Source organism: Cetorhinus maximus, chromosome 1 (assembly GCF_964194155.1).
Source record: "Cetorhinus maximus chromosome 1, sCetMax3.hap1.1, whole genome shotgun sequence".
In the NCBI taxonomy this organism is placed as follows: domain Eukaryota; kingdom Metazoa; phylum Chordata; class Chondrichthyes; order Lamniformes; family Cetorhinidae; genus Cetorhinus; species Cetorhinus maximus.
The window spans coordinates 141,804,715-141,832,300 of NC_135879.1; the positions used below are offsets into that span (position 1 = coordinate 141,804,715).

A 27,586-nucleotide genomic window follows, 5' to 3' on the forward strand; every position below is an offset into this window, starting at 1 on the left:
GGTACTTGAGACAAACAAGCACTGAACAGTTTATTTTTCACATTTATTCCAAGAACATACAATAAGTCCTCTGACGCAATATTGATTCATTGGAATGTTTTGGCAGCACCAGAAATTCATTAGAAAAGTGCAAACCCAACAGAATGCCAGCACTTATAGTAAATAAGTCATTTTTTCAAGCTGCTATACACTCTTAACTCTACCAGTAAGGCACTGGAGGAAAAATCTGTAGATATTATCAGGTTTGATATTCTTTTGTGCCACTCTTGTACAAAAATCTAGGATCTATGACATTAAGCAATTGCATCTATGAGCATTACACAGCTGTCAAATAACCCAACTGATATTCATCTGATATCCTATCGCTATTAAATTCCCGTCAGCTCCGCTGCAACAATGGAGCCAAATTGTTTGATCGAGCCTAGCCGTTTTAGTCATCTGTATGCCCTTTTTTGACCAGCCACTTTTGACATGGTTTAACCAGCACCGAGGAAAACAAAATAGGCAGAACTGCAAGTGCTAAACACAGCATTAAATACTTTCAGTGCCATAATCTTAAAAAGGCAGTCAGGAAAAGGTTTAGCATGCTCAATATGCTAATACTGATTAACATATTGTTGCAATTATGAGGTTTGTAAGATTATAATATTTTTGGACTGTGGCTTTACATTTAGGGTAAATTAAGGGGTTATGTGACTTGTTCTGAAGCCTACCTGGCAGTAAGCCTGGTGGTTTGATTGTCAGAGATTAAAGTAAGGTGTAGATTGTATTACTGGGATGAAAGTGCAAAGTATTTCCACTTGTAGGTTCTGAGTCTCCTAAAGTCCCAGAAAGGGGTAATAGCTAAAGGGTTATAAACAGTTATGCTGTAAACCATCCATTTACTTCTAAGGTGAAAGAAAGTTGGGATCAACAATAGCTAATTAACACTTCTACCTGAGTGCAAAGTTAATTTGTCTCATATCATGGTGGGTATAGAGGAAGCCATTTTTGAGTTCAGGTTGCATGTTTCCCTACAAATCAGTGAATATCACAGGCAGACAGCAAAGGTCTGTGTGGTCAGCAAAGAGAAAAGGCTGTTTGACTTTGAGGGCTACCACAGCCAGACGAGGATGGAAACTGTTTCTAGTCAGAGAGGTGCAGCCTGCAGCCATCTAAGGATTCCAGGAAATTTGTACTGGTATTGCCAGAGTGAAGAAAAATCATCAGAACAGGCTTTATTGCTGGTAGTAGATTTAAAACACAATCCAAAATCTGAGGAAAACACCCGCAGACGGTCACTTAAAACTACAATTTGATGAAATGGGGGTGCAAGAATCCATTGGAAGCTGGGAACAACTTTAGACTGTTTGCTATTAAGAACCTTGATACAATCCACCAACATGTCCCAGCCGCTGTTCGCAACAGGCAAGGTACAGACTGTACCCAACTAGCCTGTGCTTGGAAAACTCAAAACAGTGTCCAACATTAGAGTTCTGAAGCAGTCATACGGACTCGAAACATTACCTCTGTCTTTCTCTCCACAGATACTGTCAGACCTTCTGAGTTTTTCCAGCACTTTTTGTTTTTGTTTAAGATTTCCAGCGCCCGCAGTATTTTCCTTTATCCAACATTAGATATCATTCCGTGATTGGACAACATTTGCTAAATAATCCTCAGTGTGCTAAGAATTAGGCTGACAACCAATTTAAGATTGTCAGTGGGGCTTGCAGTGTGGCAGCATTTGAGTGTACTGGAAGCCACATAAATTAATACACAGGGCCCTGTTCTTTGCAGACAGAAAGAACATGTACACATTTTACACCTGTTTCAGCTAAATAAGTGACAGCCATTCACTGGCTCATTCCTCAGGGCATTGCCTTGGCCCATCAGGGTCAAGCTGCATGGTTTAAATTTCAAACAATGTTTAGCAGTTAACTGCCAGTCACCATCAATTGGTGCATTCTCCATGGCAATGCCTCGACCAATCAGAGTCTGCTTGCCAACCAATCAGCATTCTCTTCTCACACATCGTGTTATTTTCCCCTTGCATTGGTATTTCTGTGAAGTGTCCTGATCAGTGCAAGATGAAAAGCTTCAACGTGTCTCTGTTTTCAGCAATACTCAAGTTCTGTACCACCAAACAACTATTTGTATTAGTGAGACTTCATCTAGAGAACTGTGTACAGTTTTAGTCTTCTTATTTAAGAGGGGGCATAATTGCATTAGACGCAGTTCAGAGAAGGTTCACTCAACGGATTCCTGGGATGAGGGGATTAACCAATGAGGAAGGTTGGACAGGTTAGCCTATATCCATTTGAGTTTAGAAGAATGAGAGGCAATCTTGATACTGAGAGGGCTTGACAGCTGGATGCTGAGAGGATGTTTCCCCTTGTGGGAGAGACGAGAATTAGAGAACACCATTTAAAAATAAGAGTTTCTCTTCATCTCAAACTTTTTCTCTCAGAGGTTGAGTGTCTTTGGAGCTCTCTTCCACGAAGAGCAGTGGGGGCAAGTTCATTGAATATTTCTAAGGCTAAGTTGTCAAAGGATTTAGAGGGCAGGAAGGAAAGTGGAGTGAAGCCACATTAAGATCAGCCATGATCTTATTAAATGACAGAGCAGACTCAAGGGGCTGAATGGCTTACTCGTGCTCCTAAATCATATGGTCTTATGTATGTTCAAATGGATTACAGCCAAGGCACAGAATCTAAGAGCAAGGAGGTTATGTCAGAACTGTATAAAATACTAGTTAGGCCAAAACATAAAATATTATGTATAATTCTGTTTGCTGCATTTCAAGAAAAATCTGATCCAGTAGAGAAAGTACAGAGAAGGCTTACCAGGGTATGGCCAGGAATGGAGAATTTTAGCTGTGAGTAAAGACTGGAAAGGCAGGTATTGTTTTCTTAGGTACAGAGGGGGCTGAATTCAATTGAGATTCATAAAACTATGAGATGGAATGGATAGTAAAGACCTACTTCCATTAGCAGGGTGATCAATAACCAAGAGACAGACTTAAAGTAATTGGCAGAGAGACTACAGGGGAGTTGATGAGACAGCTTTTCACCCAGAGGTTGGTGAGATTTGGAACTCACTGCCTAAAATAAGAGAGGCAGAAATCTTCACATTTAAAAAATACTTAAATATGCACCAGAAGTGCTGCAACCTTCAGGCATAAGGACCAAGAGGTGGAAAGTGGGATTAAGCTAGATAACTATTGTCTTAAACTTAAAGGCAATTAGAAAGGCATGAAGACAGAGTTGGCTACAGTGGACTGGGAAAATAGGTCAAAAGGCAAGACAGTAGATAAGCAGTGGCCAACATTTAAAGAGATATATCATAGCGCTCATCACAAAGATGGAAGTTCCCCTCCAAGTCACTCACCATCCTGACTTGGAAATAAAAACAGAAATACCTGGAAAAACTCAGCAGGTCTGGCAGCATCGGCGGAAAATGCCGATGCTGCCAGACCTGCTGAGTTTTTCAAGGTATTTCTGTTTTTGTTTTGGATTTCCAGCATCTGCAGTTTTTTGTTTTTATCTGACTTGGAAATATATCGCTGTTCCTTCATTGTCGCTGGGTCAAAATCCTGGAACTCCCTTCCTAACAGCACTGTCGGTGTACCTAACCACATGAACTGCAGCAGTTCAAGAAGGCAGCTCACCACCATCTTCTCAGGGGCAACTAGGGATGGGCAATAAAATGCTGGCCAAGACAGCGAAGCCCACATCCCATGCATGAATAAAAACCTCTACAAGAAGGATGAATCAATTATGGCTGACTAAGGAAGTTAAGCATAGTATCAAATTGAAAGGTAGACAATGCTCAGAGGATTAGTGATAGTCCAGGAGATTGGGAAAATTAAAGAAATCAGCAAAGGATGACTAAAAAAATTGAGGGAGAAATTACAACAAGAGTGAACTAGAAAGCAATATAAAACACACAGTAGGTGGTCAACAAGTATATAAAAAGGAAGAGAGTAGGTGAAGTAAACGCTGGTTTCTTAGATGATGAGGCTGGGGATTTAATAACGGAAAACAAAGAAGCGGCAGAGAATTCGAATAACTACTTTGTATCTGTCTCCATGGTAGAAAACACAAAGTATACCAAGAATAATAGAAAACCAAAGGGCAAAAGGGAAGGAGGATTTTAAAACAATCACTATCACTAGAGAAAAAATACTCAGAAAACTAATGGGATAAGAGGCTGACAAGTCCCCTGGACCTGTTGGCCTACATCCTTGGGTCTTAAAAGAAGTAGCTGCAAAGATAGTGGATGCATGGTTGTAATATTCCAAAATTCTCTAGATTCTGGAAAGATTTTGGAAAGAATTGGAAAAACACAAATGTAATGCCCCTATTCAAGAAAGGAGGGATACAGAAAACAAGAAACTATAGGCCAGTTAGCCTAATATATTTCAATGGAAAAATGCTGGAGTCCATTATTAAGGAAATAATAGCAGGCCATTTAGAAAACCATAATACAATCAAGCAGAATCAGCATGGCTTTATGAAAGAGGAATAGGGTTTGATGAGGTTATTAATCGTCTCTTTGTAGTACAGAACTTGAGTATTGCTGAAAAAAAAGAGACATACTGTTGAAGCTTTTCATCTTGCACTCTTCAGGGCAGATACAAGAATGCCAAATTTCAAAGGCAGCAACAATTTATGCTGCATGAGAAAAGGGTGCTGATTGGTTGGCAAGTCAACTCTGATTGATTGAAACATTGCCATGGAGAATGCACCATGGAACTATTGCCCCCACACTTTTGTTTAATGCAAAAAAGGTGCAATGCCTGGACATGTTCCTTTTGCCTGCAGAAGCCAGGTCCCAGTTTAGGAATATATGTAGCTTCTAGAAAGCGTTAAGTGAGCCACATTGCGAGCCCAGTTGACAATCTTAAAGTGGTTTAATTATTAATGTTCTTAGGAGGATGTTCTCCGAGAATCGCTGAGCTACAACACTAACACCTGGCAACGTGGAAAATTGCCAAGCTATGTCCTGTACACAAAAAGGACAAATCCAACCCAGTCAATTACCACCCCATCAGACTACTCTCGATCATCAGTAAAGTGATGGAGGGGGTCATCAACAGTGCTATCAAGCAGCACTTGCTTAGCAATAACCTGCTCACTGACAGTCAGTTTGAGTTACGCCAGGGTCACTCAGCTCCTGACCTCATTACAGCCTTGGTTCAAACATGGACAAAAGAGCTGAACCCCAGAGGTGAGGTGAGAGCAGCATTTGACTAAGTATGGTATCAAGGAGCCCTAGCAAAACTGGAGTCAATGGGAATCAAAGGGAAATCTCTCCATTGGTTGGAGTCATGCCTATCACAAAGGAAGATGGCTGTGGCTGTTGGAGGTCAATCATCTCACCTCCAGGACATCACTGCAAGAGTTCCTCAGAATAGTGTCCTAGGCCCAAACATCTTCAGCTGCTTCACCAGTGACCTTCCTTCCATCATGAGGTCAGAAATGGGGATGTTCACTGATGATTGCACAATGTTCAGCACCATTCACAACTCCTCAGATACTGAAGCAGTCCATGTCCAAATGCAGCAAGACCTGGACAATATCGAGGCTCGGGCTGACAAGTGGCAAGTAACATTAATGCCACACAAGTGCCAGGCAATGACCATGTCCAACAAGAGAGAATCTAACCATTGTCCCTTGACATTCAATGGCATTACCGTCGCCGAATCCCCCACTATCAACATCCCACGGGGTTACCATTGACCAGAAACTGAACTGGACTAGCCATATAAATACTGTGGCTATAAGAGCAAGTCAGAGATTAGGAATCTTGCAGCGAGTAACGAACTTCCTGACCACCCCCACCAAAGCCTGTGCACCATCTACAAGGCACAAATCAGGAGTGCGGTGGAATATGCTCCACTTGCCCAGGTGAGCACAGCTCCAACAACACTCAAAAAGCTTTGCACCATCCAGGATAAAGCAGCCCAGCTGATTGACACCCCATCCACAAAAATTCACTCTCTCTACCATTGACACACAGTAGCAGCAGTGTGTACCATGTACAAGATGCACTTCAGGAACTCACCAAGGCTGCTCAGATGGCACCAGCGCGACCATGGAGAAAGGCATGGGCAGATGATGTATGGGAACACCAGCACCTGGAAGTGCCCTTCCAAGCCACGCACCATTCCGACTTGGAAATATGGTGGTGAGCCGCCTTCTTGAACACGTTGTCCATGTGATGCAGGTACACCCAGTGCTGTTATGAAGGGAGTTGCAGGGTTTTGTCGCAGTGACAGTGAAGGAACAGCGATATGGTTCCAATAAGGTGTCAGTGCTAGAGATTCAACTATTTACAATATTAATAATCTGGATAAAGGGACAGAGTGTACTGTAGCCAAATTTTCCAACAATACAAAGAAAGGTAGGAAAGTATGTTGTGAGGTCGTCATAAATTTCTATAAAGGAATTAAGATAGCTTAATAAAGTGGATAAACGTTTAGCGGATAGGGTATAATGCTAAAACTATACAAGGCACTAGTTAAACCACACCTAGAATACTGTGAACAGTTTTGGTCCCCTTATCGAAGGAAAGATATACTGGCATTGGAGACAGTCCAGACAAGGTTCACCAGATTGATTCTGGGTATGGGGGGATTTTCTTATGAGGAGAGATTGAGTAGGTTGGGCCTGTACTCATTGGAGTTTAGAAGAATGAGAGGTGACCTTATTGAAACATGTAAGATTCTTAGGGGACTTGACAGGTAGCTGCTCAGAGGTTGTTTCCCCTTGTGGGTGAGTCTAGGACCAGAGTGCATAATCTCAGAGTGAGGGGTCACCCATTTAAGACAGATGAGGAGGAATTTCTTCTCTCAGAAGGTTATTAATCTGTGGAATTCTTTACCATAGAGGGCTGTAGAGGCTGGGTCGTTAAATATATTCACGGCTGAGATAGACAGATTTTTAATCAGTAAGGGAATCAAGAGTTATGGGGAAAAGGCAGGAAAGTGGGATTGAGGATTTTTAGATCAGCCATGATCTCATTGAATGGCGGACAGGATATGACCCTCAGCATGATACAAACTAAAAAGCTGACTTCGAGCAGGGTGGCGAACAAGAGAAGTGGTAACCACCCTGACGTTTTCAGTGCCTGTCCTGTGTCCATTGTTCAGAATTATTTGAATAGGTAATTGACACCCCAAAAAGGTATTTATGGGGAGGTCCTGGTGGGGTCGTATACTGCTGAGGGATCATATACTGCTGAGGTGCTAGGGAGGTTACGGTAGCCACCTTCTTAAGATGGACGAGGAGGAGGAGGCTAGTGAGATCAGCACATTCCATGCCAACTGTTTGTCTGCCGTCTGGAACCAGTAAACCATAACTACAATGGGTCATATACTTTTTCTGTCTAATTAGTTAATGTATCATATCTATTAAATTTATTAAGAAACAACAGTTTAAACCAACTTAAAATTACTTATGACTAGACAACTGCCTATTTAGGTATCTGTGGCCCCGAACACCAGAAAATCTTACACTGGGGATATGCCAGTGATTTCTTACCTACAAGAACCTTCCTTCTTAGAGATAAAAACTTGTGGTCTGAAAACACAAGAGTATGCATATCTCAAACAGAATCACAGTTCCTGACCTCACGGGAAAATAGACAGCACTTGGTATTGATCTCCTTGAATGTCCTGCCCTGCCCTGCAGACTTGGAGCTACATTTAAGCAACTATGGTCAATGAGCTCTGAGTCGGAAAGTCTGTAGTTTGTTGTCAGGAAAATGGTGGTGAGGCATTAATTTTACATGAGTTGCGCTGCTCGCCATGCTATGCATGTGGAGCTCTGGTTCCTATTGTCCACAAGCAAAGGCTCAAACCCACATTTGTCAATTGTCTAAATTATTAACTAGTGACTATTCTATCTGGGTGCAGATGTCAGCAGGGTATTTCTGAGGATGAAGTGTCAAGTTACCAAGCCTGCTGATGGAAACATCAGATCAAGGCAACATTCTAGGAGCAGGCTTCATCTGCATTTAATATTTCAGAGTACTGAAGATGGAAGACCTGCTACCTAGGTCACCAATGGGCCCTGAAGTGATAATCTGTCAGTTGGATCCAGAATTCTTCCAAGTTGAGCTAGCTGGCTCACTGTGCCATAATGCAGTGTTTCCAGGCTTTTACCTTTGTATCAGGAACCCTGGAGGATCATATAGTTTTAAAATACATGTGGCCATTAATTGCTGATCCTAACAGATTTCAGTTTTTTGATTTAGGGTTTACATCGTAATGAAATAACAGAGCTAAATACAGCCTCCATTCCATGACATCAGGGTCACAAAATTGAAATAGACAAACCACCAAAGGTACCTTCAATTTCAGGGACAAGAATGTCAGAGTTCAAGGGGTTATTATTTGAATAATCAGTATGGTAGTCCTGTCTAGATAAGTAAGCTATTAAATCTGATTAGTAGGGTTTCACATGAATTCCAGTGCTCAACTGTTTTCCTCAGAATGTTTTCTATCACATGCCATTTGTAGCATACCTAAATGGAAATAGTGAAATGTGAATTGCCACATAGCATATAAATGTTGCAACAAGATGAATCTTCTCACACTTCTCATAACATGCCTTGATTTTGTTCCCCTAATCCCAAATCAGATATTTCTGAAACAAATTCTGCTATACAAATGGTTATTTGCACCTGTTCAAAATCATTTTTGGAAATATTAACCCTCATCTAAAATGTACATAGAAACTTTTCTTTAATAAGCCTTCACTTCTTGCACACTCTTGCCTATCACTTAACCTTTAATTATTGAATTATCATGGAATTTTTTTTACAGCACGGAAGGAGGCCATTCAGCCCATCGTGTGTGCCGTGTATTTATTAATGTTTTTGTCTAATTTTCTCCCTTACAGTGAGGATCACTATGCATTACAAAAAACTGTGGCTTGTCTATAACGTACTGGCACACTTGAAAGGGAGCAAAGCTTTGTAGAATGAAAAAAAAAATCCAAATAATTAGTATCTGTTAAGGTAACTCAAGTTGACTGGTTTAGAAAACATACAAATCAGTCTGCTCTGCCATTCAATAAGATCATGGTTGATCTAATTTTAACTTCAATTCCACATTCCCGCCTACCCCCGATAACCTTTCATCCTCCTGCTATCAAGAATCTATCTACCTCCGCCTTAAAGATATTCAAAGATTCTGCCTCAACCACGCTGAGGAAGAGAATCCCAAAGTCTTGCAACCCTCACAGATAAAAATTTTGCCTCAGCTGTCTTAAATGAGCTAATAAAGGCAATGATCCCATATGCCTTCTTAACCACCTTACCTACCTGCCCTGCTACCTTCAGTGATCTGTGGATATGCACACCAAGGTCCCTCTGATCTTCAGGTCTTTTCAGGGTCTTACCATTCATAGCGTAATCCCTCGCCTTGTTAGCCCTCCCCATGTGCATTACCTCACACTTTTCCAGGTTGAATTCCATTTGCCCATGCTCTGCCCACCTGACCAGTCCATTGATATCCTCCGGCAGTTTATGGCTATCCTCCTCACTGTTTACCACCCTACCAATTTTTATGTCATCCGAAAACTTCTTGACGATACTCCCTTACATTTATGTCCAAATATTTATGTACACCACAAACAGCAAGGGCCCCAGCACTGAGCCCTGTGGAACCCCACTGGAAACAGGCTTCCAGTCACAGAAACATCCCTCTACCATCACCCTCTGCTTCCTGCCGCTCAGCTAATTTTGGATCCAACGTGCCACTTTGCTTGGGTCCCAGTCTGCCATGAGAGACCTTATCAAAAGTCTTACTAAAGTCCACATCAAGTGCATTACCCTCACCAACACTCTTGGTTTGCTCCTCAAAAAATTCAATCAAATTTGTCAAACATGACCCTCCCTTAACAAATCCATGCTGACTATCCCTGATTAATCCGTGTCTCTCCAAGTGAAGATATATTCTGTGCCTCAGAATTCTTTCTAGTAGCTTCCCCACCACCGAGGTTAGACTGACGGGCCTGTAATTTCCGGGTCTATCCCTTCTTCCCTTTTTTAATAATGGGACAACGTTAGCAGTCCTCCAGTCCTCTGGCATCTCACCTGTGGCCAGAGGAGATTTGAAAATTACTGCCAGGGCCCCTGATATCTCTTCCCTTGCCTCCCTCAACAGCCTGGGATACATCACATCCTGGCCTGCAGATTTATCCACTTTTAAGGCCCCAAAACCCACTAGGGCCTCCTATCTCTCTATGTTAATTTCCTCTAATATTTCATAGTCCTCCATCCTGATTGCTATACCTGCATCGTCCTTTTCTATTGTGAAGACCGATGCAAGGTATTCACTGAGGACTGTACCCATGTCTTCTGGGTCCACACACAGATAACCTCTATCGTCCCCAGTTAGCTCTGCTCTTTCCCTAGTGATTCTCTTGCTCTTTATACATTTAAAAAACCCTTTTGGGTTTTCCTTTATTCAACCCACCAGTGCTTTCTCATGCACTCTCTTAGCTTTCCTAATTTCCATTTTAAGTTCCTCCCTGCACTTTTTATACTCCTCTCGGAACTCTGCCATATTGAGCCCTCAGTATCTGCCATAAGCTTCTCTATTTTGCCCCTGAATCCTAACCTTTATGTGCCTTGACATCCAGGGTTCTCAGACTTGGTCCCCCACTTTGTCTTTGTAGGAACATATTTGACCTGTACTCTCGTTATTTCCTCCATGAATGCCTCCCTAGTAGCTGCTCCCAATCAACTTGGGTCAAATCGTACCTCATCCTAGTAAAATTACCTTTCCCCAGTTTAGAACTTTTATTCCCAGCCCAACCTTATCCTTTTACATAACTATCCTAAATCTAACGCAGTTATGGTCACTATCTCCAAAATGCTCCCCCACGGACACGCCTTCCACCTGCCCGGGCTTATTTCCGAATGTTAGGCCCAGAAAGGCCACCTCCCTTGTTGGGCTTCTTACTTACTGGCTAAAAAGGTTCTCCTGGATGCAACTTAAGAACTTTGCTCCCTCCCTACTTTGTACACTAAAACTATCCCAATTAATATTTAGGTAGTTAAAATCTTCTACTGTTACTGCATTATTCTTACACTTCGCTGAAATTTGATTACATATTTGATCCTCTATCTCTCCCTGACTGTCTGGGGGCCTATTGTACACACCCTTCAGCGTGTTTGCCCCTTGTGTTTTTTACTTTTACCCATATGACCTCATTTGATGATCCTTCCAGGATTTGATCCCTCCTCACTGCTGTAATTGATTCCTTGATCAATACTGCGACACCCCCCTCCACCCCCCACCCACCCTCCTCTTCCATCCCCCTCTCTATCTTGTCTGAATACCCTATAACGAGGAATGTTGAGCTGCCAATCCTGCCCTTCTTTTAGCCTAGTCTCAGTCACACCTCTGATATCATAATCCCACAGGCCTGTCTGTGCTCTCAGCTCCTCTGTCTTATTCCTCATGCTCCTTGCATTAAAATTTATTCCATTTAGCCTTGCTAAACTCACTTCTTTTTTTATCTAGCCTATGTTTCCTCTGCCTTCCAGACTCACTCACTAGCATTTTAGTTCTAATTCGATCTCAGCTTCTCTCCCCTCTGAACTATTTTTGTGGATCCCATCCCCCTTGCCAATTTAGTTTAAATCGGCCCCAGCAGCATTAACAAGGCTCCCCGTGAAGATGTTGGTCTCATTTCTGTTTAAATGTAACCCATCCAACGTGTACAGGTCCCACCTCCCCAAGAAACGGTCCCAATGCCCCAGGAATCTAAAGCTCTCCCTCCTGCACCATCTCTCCAGCCACACTGCTCTATCCTTCTATTCTAGTTCTAGTTCTAGATTTTCCCACAAGAGGAAACATCCTTTCCACATCCACCCTGTCAAGTCCCCTCAGGATCTTTTATTTAATCAATTCACCCCTTATTCTTCTAAACTCCAGCAGATACAAGCCTGACCGGTCCATTCTTTCCGCATAAGACAACTCACCCATTCCAGATATTAATCTAGTAAACCTCCTCTGAACTGCTTCCAATGCATTTACATCTTTCTTTAAATATGGAGGTCAATACTGTACACAGTACTCAAGATGTGGCCTCAACAAGGCCCTGTATAACTGAAGCATAATCTTCCTACTCTTGTATTCAATTCTCCTTGCAATGAATTATAACATTCTATTAGCTTTGCTAATTACTTGCTGCACCTACATATCAACCTTTTGCAACTCATGCATTGGGACACCCAGACCCCTCTGCATCTCAGAGCTCTGCAATCTCTCACCATTTAGATTATATGCTTCTGTTTTATTCTTTCTGCCAAATGGACAAATTCATATTTTCTCACACTACACTCCATTTGCCAGATCTTTGCCCACTCACTTAACCGATCTATATCCTTTCGTAGCCTCATGTCTTCTTCACAACTGACTTTCCTACCCAGCTTTGTGTCATCAGCAAATTTAATACCATACCTTCCGACCCTTCATCCAGGTCATTTATATAAATGTGAAGTGTTGAGGCCCCAGTACTGATCACTGTGGCACACCACTCGGCACATCCTGCCAAACAGAAAAAGACCCATTTATGCCTACTCTGTTTCCTGTTAGCTAGCCAATCTTCTATCCATGCCAATATGTTACTCCCTACACCATCAGCTTTTATTTTCCACAATAACCTTTGGTGTGGCACCTTATCAAGTGCTTTCTGGAAATCGAAGTACAGTACCATCCACGAGTTCCCCTTTATCCACAAAACATGTTACTTCTTCAAAGAGCTCCAATAAATTAGTTGAACATGACTTCTCTTTCATAAAACCATGTTGACTCTGCCTGATTACCTTGAATTTACCTAAGTGGGCCCTGCTATAAAAATAGTTTCTAACATTTCCCTATGACAGATGTTAAGTTAAGTGGCCTATAGTTTCCTGCTTTCTGTCTTCCTCCCTTTATGAATAAAGGAGTTACATTAGCTACTTTCTAATCTAATAGAGCATTTCCCGAATCTAGGAAATTTTGAAAAATTGAAACCAGCACATCAACTACCTTACTAGCCACTTCTTTTAAGACCCTAGGATGAAATCCATCATGACTCAGGAACTTGTCCAACAGGCTAAATAAAAACCAAGCATAAACCTGCTCCAGGCACTAAACATATATTAATGAAAAAGTAGCTACCCTGACAAAAATCAACCAAATTTCTGCCAACTTCCTCTCTGCCAAGTTAATGTTCATGTATTACAAACTTAACCAAATGATTCAAACAATTTTCCTTCAACTGCTTTGAGCAGCCAAACTTTTAGGGTGCTATCTATATACATCTAAAAATGAAATTAGTAACATATTAAACAATAAAAGCATTATGTAAATGCAAGTTAAAGTAGAAAAACATCCCAAAGTGTCACATAAATGAGGAAAAAGAACAGAAATCTAGCCATTGAGAGTGAGGAAGGACAACTGAAAACTTAGTTGAAGAGCTGTTTTTGAAAAAACTTTTGAAAGCGATGAGGGAGGTAAAGAGTTAGGGATTTACAAGGGAGATTTCCAGAGAGTTGGGGCTCCTCTGCCTGCAGTTAGGTAGTAAAGATGTAAAGGGCAACAAATCTACAGAACCAATTACCGAAGGCTACTCCCACGCATAATCAGATATAGAGTAGCATTAACGGGGATCTCACAGCATTTCTCCAACCATTATTCTTAGTCAGGGAAGGTGGTAGAGTGCTGCTCAAAGGGTAGTAGGGTGCAGATGATAAGAAAAATCAATCGCCTTTCCGCTTTTTTTTTTAAAACTCAAATTTGACTTACCAATGGTTCAGCCATCACAACTTCAATCTTTTTTTCAGCCTGAACTGTGAATTCTGCAAAGAGGCTCTTAATAACATATTCCCCAGGTTTGATGTCCGGGTCTATGGTAATGTTTGACATTGTGACACTCTTCTTCTCCCAGGCAGGATTACTACCTGGAGAAATACGGCGCCTGGTTACGGTGCTAACAGGTGCTGATGCTGCATGAAAACACAAAGGAATATAATTATTTACAATGGGTGGCCAGCAGGAAGCATGCAATGCAGCATTGTAAGCAGCTTAAACTAGAACAACAGAAGATTATACCAATCAGCAAATTAACAACTTGCATTTCTACAGCATTCCTAACAAGGAAACACATCTCTCAGCAATTTAGAAAGAAAAAAAAGGTACACATTGACACCAAGAAAGAAAACATTTAGAGTGGAAGGTTTGTAAGCACAACTAAACTATAAAGACTTTTAGGTGTTTGTGACAGCAGATCATGACATGATGAATAGATTTTGACATTCCAGAAGCCAGGGATCAAATGTTTGTCAAAATGGCATAATGGACTGCAGGGAACAGGGAACAAGTTAATAACCCAATTGTAAGAGTGCTATTTGGGAATAGTAAGATTTAGCAAGAATAGGAGCAACGGGTTTGTGGGTCTTTCTATGGGGGAGAACATAGGCTGCTGAATGCTGACTAAGTTGAATTTGTGGAGCCAGGGATGCTAGCAAGGAAATAGCTAAAGAAGTCAAGGTTTGATGTGATAAAGATGCAATCTAGATTTCACAGCACTGAGGGAGAGACTGTGAAGAAGGCAGAAAATGTTCCAATGGTGAAAAAAATGAATCTTGGTAACAGATTGATGTGAGGAAGGAAACTCAACTTGGATTAGAGATGTTCAAGATGTTCAGAGATGCTGAACCAATGTTCAGCAAATCCAGAATTAGTGTTACAATGGAGAAAAGACCAGATGAGGCCCAAGACAGTTTATGCGGATGGTTTCTGTTTCGGATACAAACAACTTCTTATGCTTTTCTCATTTCATGTTAGTAGTGGGAAGAAAGGGCATGGAAGGCAGATGATCAGGTGAAACAGTTATGTGATGGGGGGAAACAAGTTTGGTGCTGTTCTTGCCCTCTAGAGTAAAGCTGGAGGAATAGGTTGATTGTATATCAAGAGTGCAATCTCTCAGAATCACAGAATTTTAACAGCACAGGAGGCCATTTGGCCCATCGTGTCTGCACCAGCTCTCCAAATGAATATCATGACCTAGTGCCATTGCTGTGCCTTTACCCGCTACCCTTGCACATTGTTTCTATTCAATCATCTAATGCCCTCTTCAATGCCTCAATTGAACCTGCCTCCACCACACTTCCAGGCAGTACATTCCAGAGCTGAACCACTTGTTGTGTGGAAAAGTTTTTTCTCACGTCACATTTGCTTTTTTTGCAAACCACTTTAAATCTGTGCCCTCTCGTGCTTGATCCTTTAACAAGCGGGAACAGCTTCTCCCTATCTACTCTGTCCAACCCCCTCATGATTTTGAACACCTCTACCAAATCTGCTCTTAGCCTTCTTCTCTCCCAAGGAGAACAGTCCCAACCCCTGCAATCTATCTTCATAGCTTAAGTTTCTCATCCCTGGAAACATTCATGTAAACGTCTTCTGCACTCTCTCCAATGTGTTCACATCCTTCCTATAATATGGCACCCAGAACTGTACACAATATTCCAGATGAGGTCTAACGAGTGTCTTATATAAATTCAGCATAACCTCCCTGCTCTTGTACTCTATACCCCTATTAATAAAGCCTAGGATACTATATGCTTTATTAACTGCTCTCTCCACCTGTCCTGCCACCTTCAACGATCGATGCACCTATATATACCCAAGTCGTTCTGCTCCTGCACCCCCTTCAAAATTTCACCCCTTATTTCATATTGTCTATACATGCTATTTCTACACTTCTCCGCATTGAACTTCAGCTGCCATCTATCTGCTCACTCCACCAACTTATCTATGTCCTCTTGAAGTTCCACACCATCCTCCTCACAGTTCACAACACTCCCAACCTTCATATCGTCCACAAACTTTGAAATTGTCCCCTACATATCAAGATCTAGATCATTAATATTTATCAGGAAAAGCAAGAGTCCCAGTGCCGACCCCTGAGGAACTCCACTACAAACCGTCCTCCAGCCCAAAAAATATCTATTGACCATTACTCTGCTTCCTATTTTTCAGCCAATTTTGTATCCACATTGCTACTGTCCCTTTTATTCCATGAGCAATAACTTTTCTCACAAGTCTGTTGTGTGGCACGGTATCAAATGCCTTTTGAAAGTTCATGTGCACCACATCAACAGCATTACCCTCATTGACCTTTTCTGTTACCTCTTCAAAAGACTCCAGCAAGTTAGTTAAACACTATTTCCCCTTTAGAAATCCATGTTGGCTTTTCCTTATCAACCCACATTTTTCCATGTGACTACTAATTATATCCCGAATAATTGTTTCTAGAATCTTGCCCACCACTGAAGTTAAACTGACTGGTCTGTAATTGCCGTCCTTATTCTTACAACCTTTTTGGAACAAGGGCGCAACACTTGCAATTCTCCAGTCCCCTGGCATCACCCCCAAGTCCAGGGAAGACTGAAAGAGTCCCTGCAATTTCTACTCTCACTTCCTTCAATATCCTTGGATACATCTCATCCGGTCCCCGTGCCTTGTCAAGTTTAAGTACCGACAGTCTATTCAACACTTCCTCCTTGTCAGTTTTGAACCCTTCTAGCAACAGTTTCCTCATCTGTCACCATGACCGGGTAACACCTACCTCCTTGGTAAAGACGGATGCAAAATATTCAGTTAATACCTCAGCCATGGCCCGTTCGTCCATGTGTAAATTCCCTTTTAGGTCCCTAATTGGCCCTACTCCTCCTCTTACCAGCATTTTACTATTTATATGTCCATAGGAGACTTTGGAATTCCCCTTTATGTTGGCCGCCAGTCTTTTCTCATCATCCCTCTTCACTTCTCTAATATGCTTTCTCGCCTTCCATCTGGGCCTTTTGCATCCCTCTTGGTTCTCAATTGTATTTTCTACCTGACACCAACCATAAGCGTACTTTTCCTTCTTTATCTTAATTTAAATCTCCTTTTTCATCCAGGGAGCTCTGGATCGGTTTGCCCTACCTTTCCCTTTCAATGAAATATACCTTGACTGTGCCCAGGCCAATTATTGTTTGAAGGTAGCCCATTGTTCAGTTAGTCTTTCTTGCCAATCTTTCGTTACAGTCCATCTGGCCCAGTTCAGTTCTTGCCCCATCGAAGTCGGCTTTTGTCCAGTTAATTATTCTTACGCTGGATTGCCCATCGTCCTTTTCTATCATCATCCTAAAACGCACAATGATCACTGTCTCCTAAATGTTCCCCCATTGACACTTGATCTACTTGGCCCACCTCATTTCCAAGAACCAGGTCCAGTGGTGCGTCTTTTCTTGTTGGATTGGACACATACTGCTGTAGAAAATTCACCTGAACACAATCTAGGAGCTTTTGTCCCTCTCCACCCTTTACACTACCACTGTGCCAGTCTACATTCGGGTAATTAAAGTTCCCCATTATAACTACTGTATAATTGCATCTCTCTGTAATTTCCCTACAGATTGCTTTTCTAGGTCCTTCTCACTATTTGGCGGACCAAAGACTACACTGAGCAATGTAATTGCACCCTTTTTGTTCCTTAGGTCTAGCCAAATTGATTCTGTCCTTGAACCCTCTGGGGCATCCTCTTTCTCCAGCACTGCAATGCTCTCCTTAACCAATGCCGTCACGCCTCCTCCTTTCCTATCTCTTCTGAACACCTTGTACCCGGGAATATTTAACATCTAGTTGTGCCCTCCCTTAAGCTTAACACCCACAATATATCTCGGGACTTGTTTCTAATGTTTTCCCCACTTTTCTATTTTGCTGATCTTTACTCCCACCCCAGTCCAGATACAATTGTTTCTTTTAATACTGCAGTACCTGAAGTCAAGAATATATCAGCAAAACTCACGCAAAGAGTCATTGATTGACTACTGTAAAGACAGTCTTTTGGCCATGAAAAAGGTTCTGTCTCTACAGAAAGAGCTTGTCCGGCCAAAGCAACATCCTGTACATGCTCAAAATTGCTAGTTGAATTTCTCACACATTAATCAACATTCTGCTACTCCAATACAAACTACACAGAAATTTATTTAAAATCAATTTACTAGTATAGCACATGGTCAAGCCAATTCAAAACATTTCAGAATTACCTATTTACTTGAAGCAAATGCCTCAGTAATGCAATGCCACGGTTCACATTCAACATGGTAAAATAGCAGCTGACCAACAGGATTACATTTATTTACCATTGCTCAGGTTGCAAAATTTCCTTGTTTTTTTTTAAACCACAAAATCCAGCCAATGTGGCCGTCAGCACTCACTGTTAGTAGAGTGTCCATCAGGCAGCAACTACCAGCAGCTGCAGTTAAACTATAAAATCAGGAGGCTGCTGTCCAAGATGTTGTGCTCTTCCAGAAGCTTTGCTACATCAGTATCTCACCAAAAAGCTCAGCATTGAAATCCATGTAAAGGTATAAAGCTGGGGTACCTACCTGATAATTATCTACTAAACACAGCAGATGAAGTTAGGGTTTGTCCATTCTAGTCTAGGTTAATTTTTAGCAGCGTGAAAAGTCTTAATTACTTCCAAACAACCTCTCTGATGCTAAAAATTAACTTTTATATGCATGGAATCTCATTCCTCCAGATTTTAATTATTGTTGCAATTTTTAAAAAATGTAAGTACTTTTTCCAAAACATTTTCTTTCTATCTATTATTTGCCTCTCTTTAACTCATCTTTCTTTCTCTCTCTACTTTATATGCTTTAAATGAACTATTTTAACTTACACTTCCTGGTTCAGGCTGCATGGCTCAGTAAGGATTCTTCAATCAGTTTAGTCGAGACATACAGTTGTTTTGCCTGTTCACACAGGTCCCAGATCCCCTCCAGAGGATACCATGCTGTTTTGAACTACAGCTTTCAGTACAAAAGTCTAGAGAAAATCTGTGTACAAGTATAAGCGTAATGAAAGGCGAGCGCCATTCATTCACTGCTGACCGCAAAACCCAGTTCATTATCTTTCAGCTGTTAAGGTCCTGTGTTCCTTTCCTCTTCCAGATGTTTATGATCCTACCTGAACATGATATAATTGGAAGCTAAACTGGCTATTGACACTGTCTTTATTCGATACCACAGTTTTAGTGTGCATTGCATATAGCAGGCAAATCAGGTTAACACCAATATATCCATTATAAGTGGTGGGAATTGCACTTCTAAAATGCTATGAATGCAAATAGATTCCTTTAAAGTAACTCTACAATTTTATATATATGCAGGTCATTATGTTTTGTTCATTTTGCAGTTAGTCAGGGTCATCAGTACAGCACAGAAGGAAACCATTTAGCTCATCTAGTCCATGCTGGCTCTCTATAGAGCAATCCAGTCAGTCGCATTCCACTGCTCTATCCTCACAGCCCTGCAAGTTTATTTCCTTCAGTACCCACCTAATTTCTTTTTGAAATCACTGATTATCTCCGCTTCCACCACCCATGCAGGCAGCGAATTCCAGGTTATTACCACACACTGTGTAGAAAGTTCTTCCACAGATCCTTCCTCCATCTCTTGCCCAAAGACTTCAATCTGTGTCCCTAGTCCTGGTAACATCAGCCAATGGAACAGCTTTTCTTTGTCTGGATAATCCAAATCTGTCAAAATCTTGTACACCTCTATCAAATCTCCCCTCAACCTCCTTTGCTCCAAGGAGAACAACCCCAGTTTCACCAACATAGAAATCTATGAATACATTTGTAGTAAAGTTACATGAAACACAACAACTTAAAAATGTTCACAGTGAAGGAAAGCTCGAGTATGGACTGTTCCTAAATTCAAGCATTAATCTCACCAATTTACGCCAAATGCAATTTTTCAAATTCTCTATTGAACATCCTGGAACCAGCATTTGGCCTTATAGCTCTCTTATTTGAAGTACAAAGTTATCAATCTCAGGAGACAGCTATCTACCCATTAATGTTTAAAAAACCAGCCCCCAAATACAGCCCTGTCCCCTAATGTAATCAGTTAGGTGTGACATTTTGATTCCCTGAAGCAAAACCATCCCACATACACTCAAAACTATGCACTGAATGAGTTGGTTAGTCCTTACAGTGCTTGTACCAAAAGTTCTCAGGACATGATACTGATTAGTTTCACTGATTTCCTAAAATGAAATCCCTTAAACTGGAAAATAAACACCAACTGAAGAGGAGTCATACAGATTCGAAACATTAACTCTGTCTTTCTCTTCACAGATGCTGTTAGGCCTGCTGAGTTTTTCCAGCGTTTTTTGTTTTTGTTTCAGATTTCCAGCATCCGCAGTATTTTGCCTCTAACCAACTGGAATAAATTGGTTTCTTCTTGAAAGTCTCTCAACAAGCATAATTTTCCGAGCCATCGAATCCCTTAAACCGAGTTACATAGAAATATAGAAAATAGGAGCAACAGGAGATAATATGGACCTTTGAGCCTGCTCTGCTATTCAATACGATCATGGCTGATTCTCTATTTCAACACCATACTCCTGCTCTCTCCCCCTACCCCTTGACACCTTTAGAGTCCAGAAATCTATTTCCTTCTTAAATATACTTAGTGGCTTGGCCTCCACACCCTTCTGTGGTAGAGAATTCCATAGGTTCATCACCCTCTGAATGAAGAAATTTCTCCTCATCTCAGCCCTAAATGGTCTACCCTGTATCCTGAGATTGTGACCCCTTGTTCTAGACCCACCCCAGCCAGAGGAAACATCATCCCTGCATCCAGTCTATCCATCCCTGTCAGACTTATACATTTCAATGAGATCCCCCCTCATTCTTCTCAACTTCACCATTTAAATAATACTATGCCATTCTGTTTTTCCTATTGAAGTGGATGACTTCACACATATGCACGTTATACTGCATCTGCCATGTATTTGCCCACTCACTCAACCTGTCTAAATCACCTTGAAGCCTCCTCACCGCTCATATTCCCACCAAGTTTCATGTCGCTAGCAAACCTGGAAATTTTTGGTACCCTCATCCAAATCATTGATATACATTACGAATAGCTGGGTCCCCAAGCACTAATCCCTGTGGTACTGCTAAATTCACTGCAGTAAATTTACAACATAATTTTAAAAAGTAAATGCTCTCAATACAAGCACTCATTTTTGCCATTTGATCCTTTATTGTTGGAGAATACTGAAACTATCGTCTATTCTCCACATTTGTGCGTTCCACTTCATAATGTTCAAAATCTGATGTGTGTACAATAAAATGAAAATAACGTTTTAAAATTAAATAGGCAATTCATACTGGAAAGGGTTAATCCTCCAAAGTAAAATAAGCAAATGACTTCCAAAAAATACTGATTCATTTGATTCTTCTCAGAATTCATTAACTACATTGTCGCCTTGACAGTTTACAATCAGCTATCATTTTTGTTAATTAGAGTACACTATAGAGTGTGCATATAGGTCTTTCACGGCAATTTTCAATCATAACACTAAGTGGAGCAGGAAATGTCTGCCCAGTGATTAGATGGTTGCTAAGAGCAGCACAGTGTTTTGGCAAATTAACGGAATGGTAAAACAACATAACTGGCTTATAAGCAGTTCATGAGTTCAAAAGGCAATGTTTTCAGTGCCACAGGAGATTAGCAGATTCTCACACCCTCAGGCGGTACCAGGCTATTCATTGTGCAGTGGGCTCACCCTTTCTTCCCAGAATAAACTCAGCAATGGTTACATCAATTTTACATAGTTTTCTCATAACTTCGATACATTTTTTCCAATTTTCCCATGCTCATGTACAGTTTCATAAACAGCTCTCCAATACATAGATAAAAACAAAAAACTACTGCGGATGCTGGAAATCCAAAACAAAAACAGAATTACCTAGAAAAATTTAGCAGGTCTGGCAGCATCGGCGGAGAAGAGAAGAAAACTCTTTTCTTCTCCGCCGATGCTGCCAGACCTGCTGAGTTTTTCCAGGTAATTCTGTTTTTGTCTCCAATACATAGATGCATTTAAGGGGAAGCTAAAGAAATACATGAGGGAGAAAGGAACAGAAGGCTATGCTGATAGGAAATTATGAATTAGGGTGGGAGGAAACTCATATGGAGCATAACACCACCACAGACTAGTTGGGCAAAATAGCCTGTTTGTGCATTGTAATTTCTATGTAATTCTGACCAGTGTTTCCAACCTTTCCAAGTTGTTCAGGGGTTTCCACAAATGAAGATTGATCTCGCAAGCACTGGGAGATCAAATCCAGGAGAAAAGTGGTTCACGCCTATGTGCCTATGTACTTTCATTTCTCGTGTGACAGCAACCTGCACCCCACCCCTACAAACCATTTCCTGCCTCTCATTTCAAGAAACAACATGGAATTTCCTCGACCTTGGTCCCGCCTGGCCAACATCACTTCATTAGAAAGATGACTGTGCCACATTTTTAGCCATGTTACAGCAGCAGATGGAGCAGCAAATTCCAGATTTAACACGAATTTCAACTGCTCAACCAAATGTGGTTTGCAACAGGTAGAAAAAAATCACTCTGATGATAAAGGGAGAATAAGGACCCTTTCTTGTGCAATTTGTTGTGACTACTGATGTACCTGCCAAAAATCTTGTGCTCCAAATTGGTCACTGTGTCCAGTAAACAATACCTGCAAAGTATGTGAAGTGGCATGTTAGAGATGTAACAGGCTTTAAGCAGATAGAGGCAGAGAAAGCAGGGAGTGGAAGAAGGAACAAAAGAGAATATCTGTGACAGGCTGGAAAGCAGAAGTTAAAAGACAAAAGAGGAGATGGTGCAAGCCAAAAGGGGGTAGTGCAACAGGACAAGTGAAGAAATAAAAAGATGGGCCTAGAGGAGGTATAAATGGGAAAAGCAGAATCATCTTCAACCATTGTTGCCAAAAGAGATGGGGGCAGAGAGTTCAACAATATCAGGTCAGAACCAATGATGATTCTGGAAGGCTTTAGAGTGCCTAATCGAAAGAAGAGGTGCTGCTCCTTCAGCTTACAATGAACATCACTGCAGCAGACTGCAACAGTGTAGGAGACCAAGGACTTATCCAGTCTCTTCTCACTTACACCTGGGACTCTCCAAAACCCTCCACCATTTTTAACAGTTACCAGTTTCCTGGCGCTAACCATCTCCTTTTCACCACAGACACCTAATCCCTCTATACTTCCATACCATAGGAGGATAACTTAAGAGCCCTCCGCTTCTTCCTTGAACAGACGTAACAAATCCCCATCCACGCCACCCTCCTCTGCCTAACTGATCTTATCCTCAAATTGAACAACTTTTCTTTGATTCCACTCACCTCCCCCAAATAAAAGCTGTTGTTGGATGTGTATGGATCCTAGCTATGCCTGCCTTTTGTGGGATATATGGAACACTCTTCATTCCAATCACATTCAGGTCGCCACCCTCACCTCTTTTTTTTAAAACAGTACATCGATGACTATGTCAGTGTTGTTTCCTGTTCTTGATCCAGCTGAAAAATTCCAATTGCCACTTTTCCCTCACCTTCAATTGGTCCATCTCACTCTCCCCTTCCTCGACCTCTCCATCTCCATTTCTATTGAGCAATATCCACGATAAACCCACTGACTTCCAGAGCTGCCCTATCCATCCTCCCACCCACCCAGTTGTCTTGTGACCACTCTATTCCATTCTCCTAGTTTCTCCATCTCCGCCTCATCTGTTCTCATGATATCACTTCCACATCAGTGCTTCCAATATGTCTTCCTTTTTCCTCAATCATGAATGATACAGTCCTCGACTGTGTCCATTGCGTTTTCCTCATGTCTACTCTCACACCATTCCCTCCCTCCAAGCATCACATTAAGGTTCCCCTTGTTCTCACTTTCTACTCCATAAGCCTCCACATCCAATGGATCTACCTCTGCCATATCCATCACCAAATATATCTTTGCCTCCAATATTCCTTCAAAATAGTGCAGTTGCGCAGGTGCGCTGCCTTACATGGAGAAGTACTGTGCAAAGAGCTAACATTTTGAGCACGGATGGGTGACCATATGACAACCTTAATAGCACCACACAGTCCAATAAACAGACCATGCATGAGGAAGGAACGTTGGAGGGAACATTGTTTCTCTCCCTTTCCTTTCAGCTTTCCAAAGCGGCTGCTCTCCTCCATGATATCCTTGTCCATTCCTCAAATTATCCCGAATGTTCCATATGCTTCCCATGCAAGTACAGGATGCAGTACCTGCCTTTTTACCTCCTCTCTTTCCACTGTCCAGAGTCCCCAAATGCTCCTTTGATACAAAGCAGCAATTTATACATACTTTCAATGCAGTATACACTGCTTCCACTGTTCATGTTGCAGTCTCCTCTATATTCATCTCTACACACTGTTCTTTCTTTACTTGTCTGATTACTATCCCCTTTTGCTTTGCACCATAATCCCTCTTCCATTTCATCTTTCCAGCCTTCCACTCTATCACAGACCTTATCTTTGTTTCTTTGCTCTCCTCCTTTGCTTTCCTGCCTCTGTTCTTGCTTCTTGCTACATCTCAACCTTTAAACAGTTCTAATGAAAGGTCATCAGCCTGAAACATTAACTTTGCTTCCCCCTCCGCTGATGCTGCCTGACTTAAGTGTTTCCAATATTTTATGTCTGTTAAAAAAATCTCACATTTTTACATTCTAGAACTGGATTATTTTATAGAATTATGTAATGTGTTATTGACAGGGAGAGATGTGGGATCATTTCTCCTTTTTCTCATCTCTTAGCTGACCACAAAAGTGTTTACGAGACATGTTTTAACCTCGAGAGGTGTGATTTTAAAGGACAGACACGAAACAAGCTTCCTTCTAAGATTAAATCAAAAGAAAGGATAAATGTCTATTTCTCACAACACTTGAAACCTAGTTGAAACGACACTCACTCTTCACACATACTAGATAAACACACAAGAACAGATAATTTCTGAAGATGTAACATACATGTAAATAATTAAAGGGTTAAAAAGCATCACTTCTAATTAGTCTTCAAGACGGTAGCTGAAATTTTGCAGGCCTGAAGGATTGTCTCTTGATGCACTGAGGAAAAATGAAGGTCGGAGGTTTCTGGTGACGAATTCACACTGGCTCACCCTGAACAACAGCAAACATATTTTCAGTCAAAGTACACCAAATCCCTGGAGTGAAGAACTATACTCTGGCAGGTAAAATTGACCAGGTCCAATTCTCTGCCTATGGTCACTTTTGAGGCAGAGTCCTCGCGCTGAGCTGGACTTAAGATGGCTTCCCATTTCAAAGATGTATTCATATCCCAGACTGGCCTGCCCTGTCCTTGTGGATTAATAGGTACTTCCAGGTATTTCTTATCAAGCCAGTTTCTGTCAAGTGACAACAGTACCGATTATTTCCAATGTCCATAGAATGGGTTGACAGCTAAGCAATTCATCACACAATGGAGGGTGCTTGCTATCTCATCAATATTCCAGCTATGATTAGCCTCCAAAATATCTTTATTTGAAATTCCATCTTCATGGGGCCAGCAAGTCTAGCAGCCGATGTCATTTTAAATCTCTTTGATTAAAATGGTGAGCGGTACTCTATCAAGATCTGGGAAGGCTACTTGCATTTTAACTTTGCATATATTATGTGGAAAATAAAAGCTTATGGTGTAGGGGGTAACACATTGGCATGGTTAGGACATTGGCTAGCTAACAGGAAGTAGAGAGTTGGTATAAATGGGTCTTTTTCCAGTTAGCTGGATGTGATGAGTGGTCTGCCACAGGAATTAGTACTGGGACCTCAACGTTTTACAATTTATATAAATGATTTGGATGAAGGGACCAAAGGAATGGTTCTTATATTTGCTGACGACACAAAGATAGGTAGGAAAATAAATTGTGAAGAGGGCATAAGGTAGCTACAAAGTGACATAGGTAGGTTAAGTGAGTGGGCAAAGGTCTGGCAAATTGAGTATAATGTGGGAAAGGATGAAATTGTCCATTTTGGCAGAAAGAATAAAGAGAAGCATATTATCTAAATGGTGAGAGATTGTAGAGCTCTGAGATGCAGGGGGATCTAGGTGTCTTAGTGTATGAATCACAAAAGGCTAATATGCAGGTACAGCAATTAGGAAAGCTAATAGAATGTTATCATTTATTCTGAGGGGAATTGATTACAAAAATTAGCGAGGTTATACTTCAGTTGTACAGGGGACTGGTGAGACCACATCTAGGGTATTGTATACAGTATGGTCTCCTTATTTAAGGAAAGATGTAAATGCGTTAGAAGCAGTTCAGAGAAGGTTTACTAGGCTAACATCAGGAATGCACGGATTGTCTTATGAGGAAAGGTTGGACAGACTAGGCTTGTAACCGTTGGAGCTTAGAAGAGTAAGATAAAAGATCCTAGGGATCTTGATAGGGTGGATGTGGAAAGGATGGGAGAATCCAGAACTAGGGGTCACTGTTTAAAAATAAGGGGTTGCTCATTTAAGACAGGGAGGAGAATTTTTTTCTCTGAGGGTAGTGTGTCTTTGGAACTCTCTTCCTCAAAAGGCAGTAGAGGCAGAGTCTTTGAATATTTTGAAGGCAGAGCTACATAGATTTTTGATTAACAAGGGAGTGAAAGGTTATCAGGGGTTTGCAAGAATTGGGGCTGAGGTTACATTAAGATCAGCCATGATCTTATTGAATGATGGAGAGGGTCAAGGGATCGAGTGGCCTGCTCCTGCTCCTAATTCTTATGTTCATAAGTTCTGACAGTGCAGAAACCATAAAAGAAGTCACCTGACTCTCAGGAGCCCATTTTGTAAAGGTACAGTGTCCATATTCCATGTTGCTTTTTAAAAGTAAAATACCCATCTCCCAAAAAGCTTTACAGGCATATGACACGACATTAACAAATTGTAAACTAGCCAGTTACAACAAAGCAGCTCTGTCTAATCTATGCAAAGTTGCTGTTGTATATGCATAGCTTTCCACAGACTTTGCCCTGGAACACAACTCATATCTACAAAACATGATTCCAAAATATTTCTGTCCAAGTTTTGCATCTAGTTTTAATAAATTCTTGAGAATTATGACATAATTGTATTCAGAATGCCGAGTACTAAGACACAGAACTAAGATACATACAAAAACAATCTGGTAGTACAGACCTTGAGTATTGCTGAAAAAAGAGACATGTCTAAGCTTTTCATCTTGCACTCATCAGGGCACTCGCAAGAATACCAATATGAGGGAGAAAACAACAGTTTATACTGTATGTGAAGAGAGTGCTGGTCGGTTGGCAAATGGCGTTGCCATGGAGTATGCACCACTAATGGCGACTGACAGTTAACTGCCAAGCATTGTTTGAAATTGAAACAATTTCCTGATTGGTCAAGACATTGCCCTGGGGAACGATTCAGTGAATGGCTGTCATTTATTTTGTTTAGCTGAAACAGGCACAATGTGTGTACATGTTCTTTCTGTCTGCAAAGCACAGGGCCCTGTGTATTAATATATGTAGCTTCCAGTACACGCAAATGCAAGCACAACTGACGCTCTTAAATTGGTTGTCAACGTACTTCTTAGCACACGGAGGATTATTTAGCAAATGTTGTCCAAACGCAGAATCACATCGAATGTTGGACACCATGTTTGGAGTTTTGCAAGCATGGGCTGGTTGGTTTTGGTCTGT

At 41.3% G+C, this 27,586-nt stretch overlaps 1 protein-coding gene across 12 annotated transcripts in view; it reads right to left on the reverse strand.

Moving 5' to 3' along the window:
• The window catches only part of fryl (furry homolog, like), a 594,162-nt gene that overhangs the window by 417,536 nt on the left and 149,040 nt on the right, over positions 1-27,586 (reverse strand). For all 12 annotated transcript variants that reach the window (XM_078547597.1, XM_078547607.1, XM_078547572.1 and 9 more), the window contains one exon: positions 13,790-13,989. In XM_078547597.1, the coding sequence (XP_078403723.1) occupies positions 13,790-13,909 (120 nt within the window). In that variant the 5' untranslated portion in view covers positions 13,910-13,989. The remainder of the gene's footprint in view (positions 1-13,789; positions 13,990-27,586) is intronic.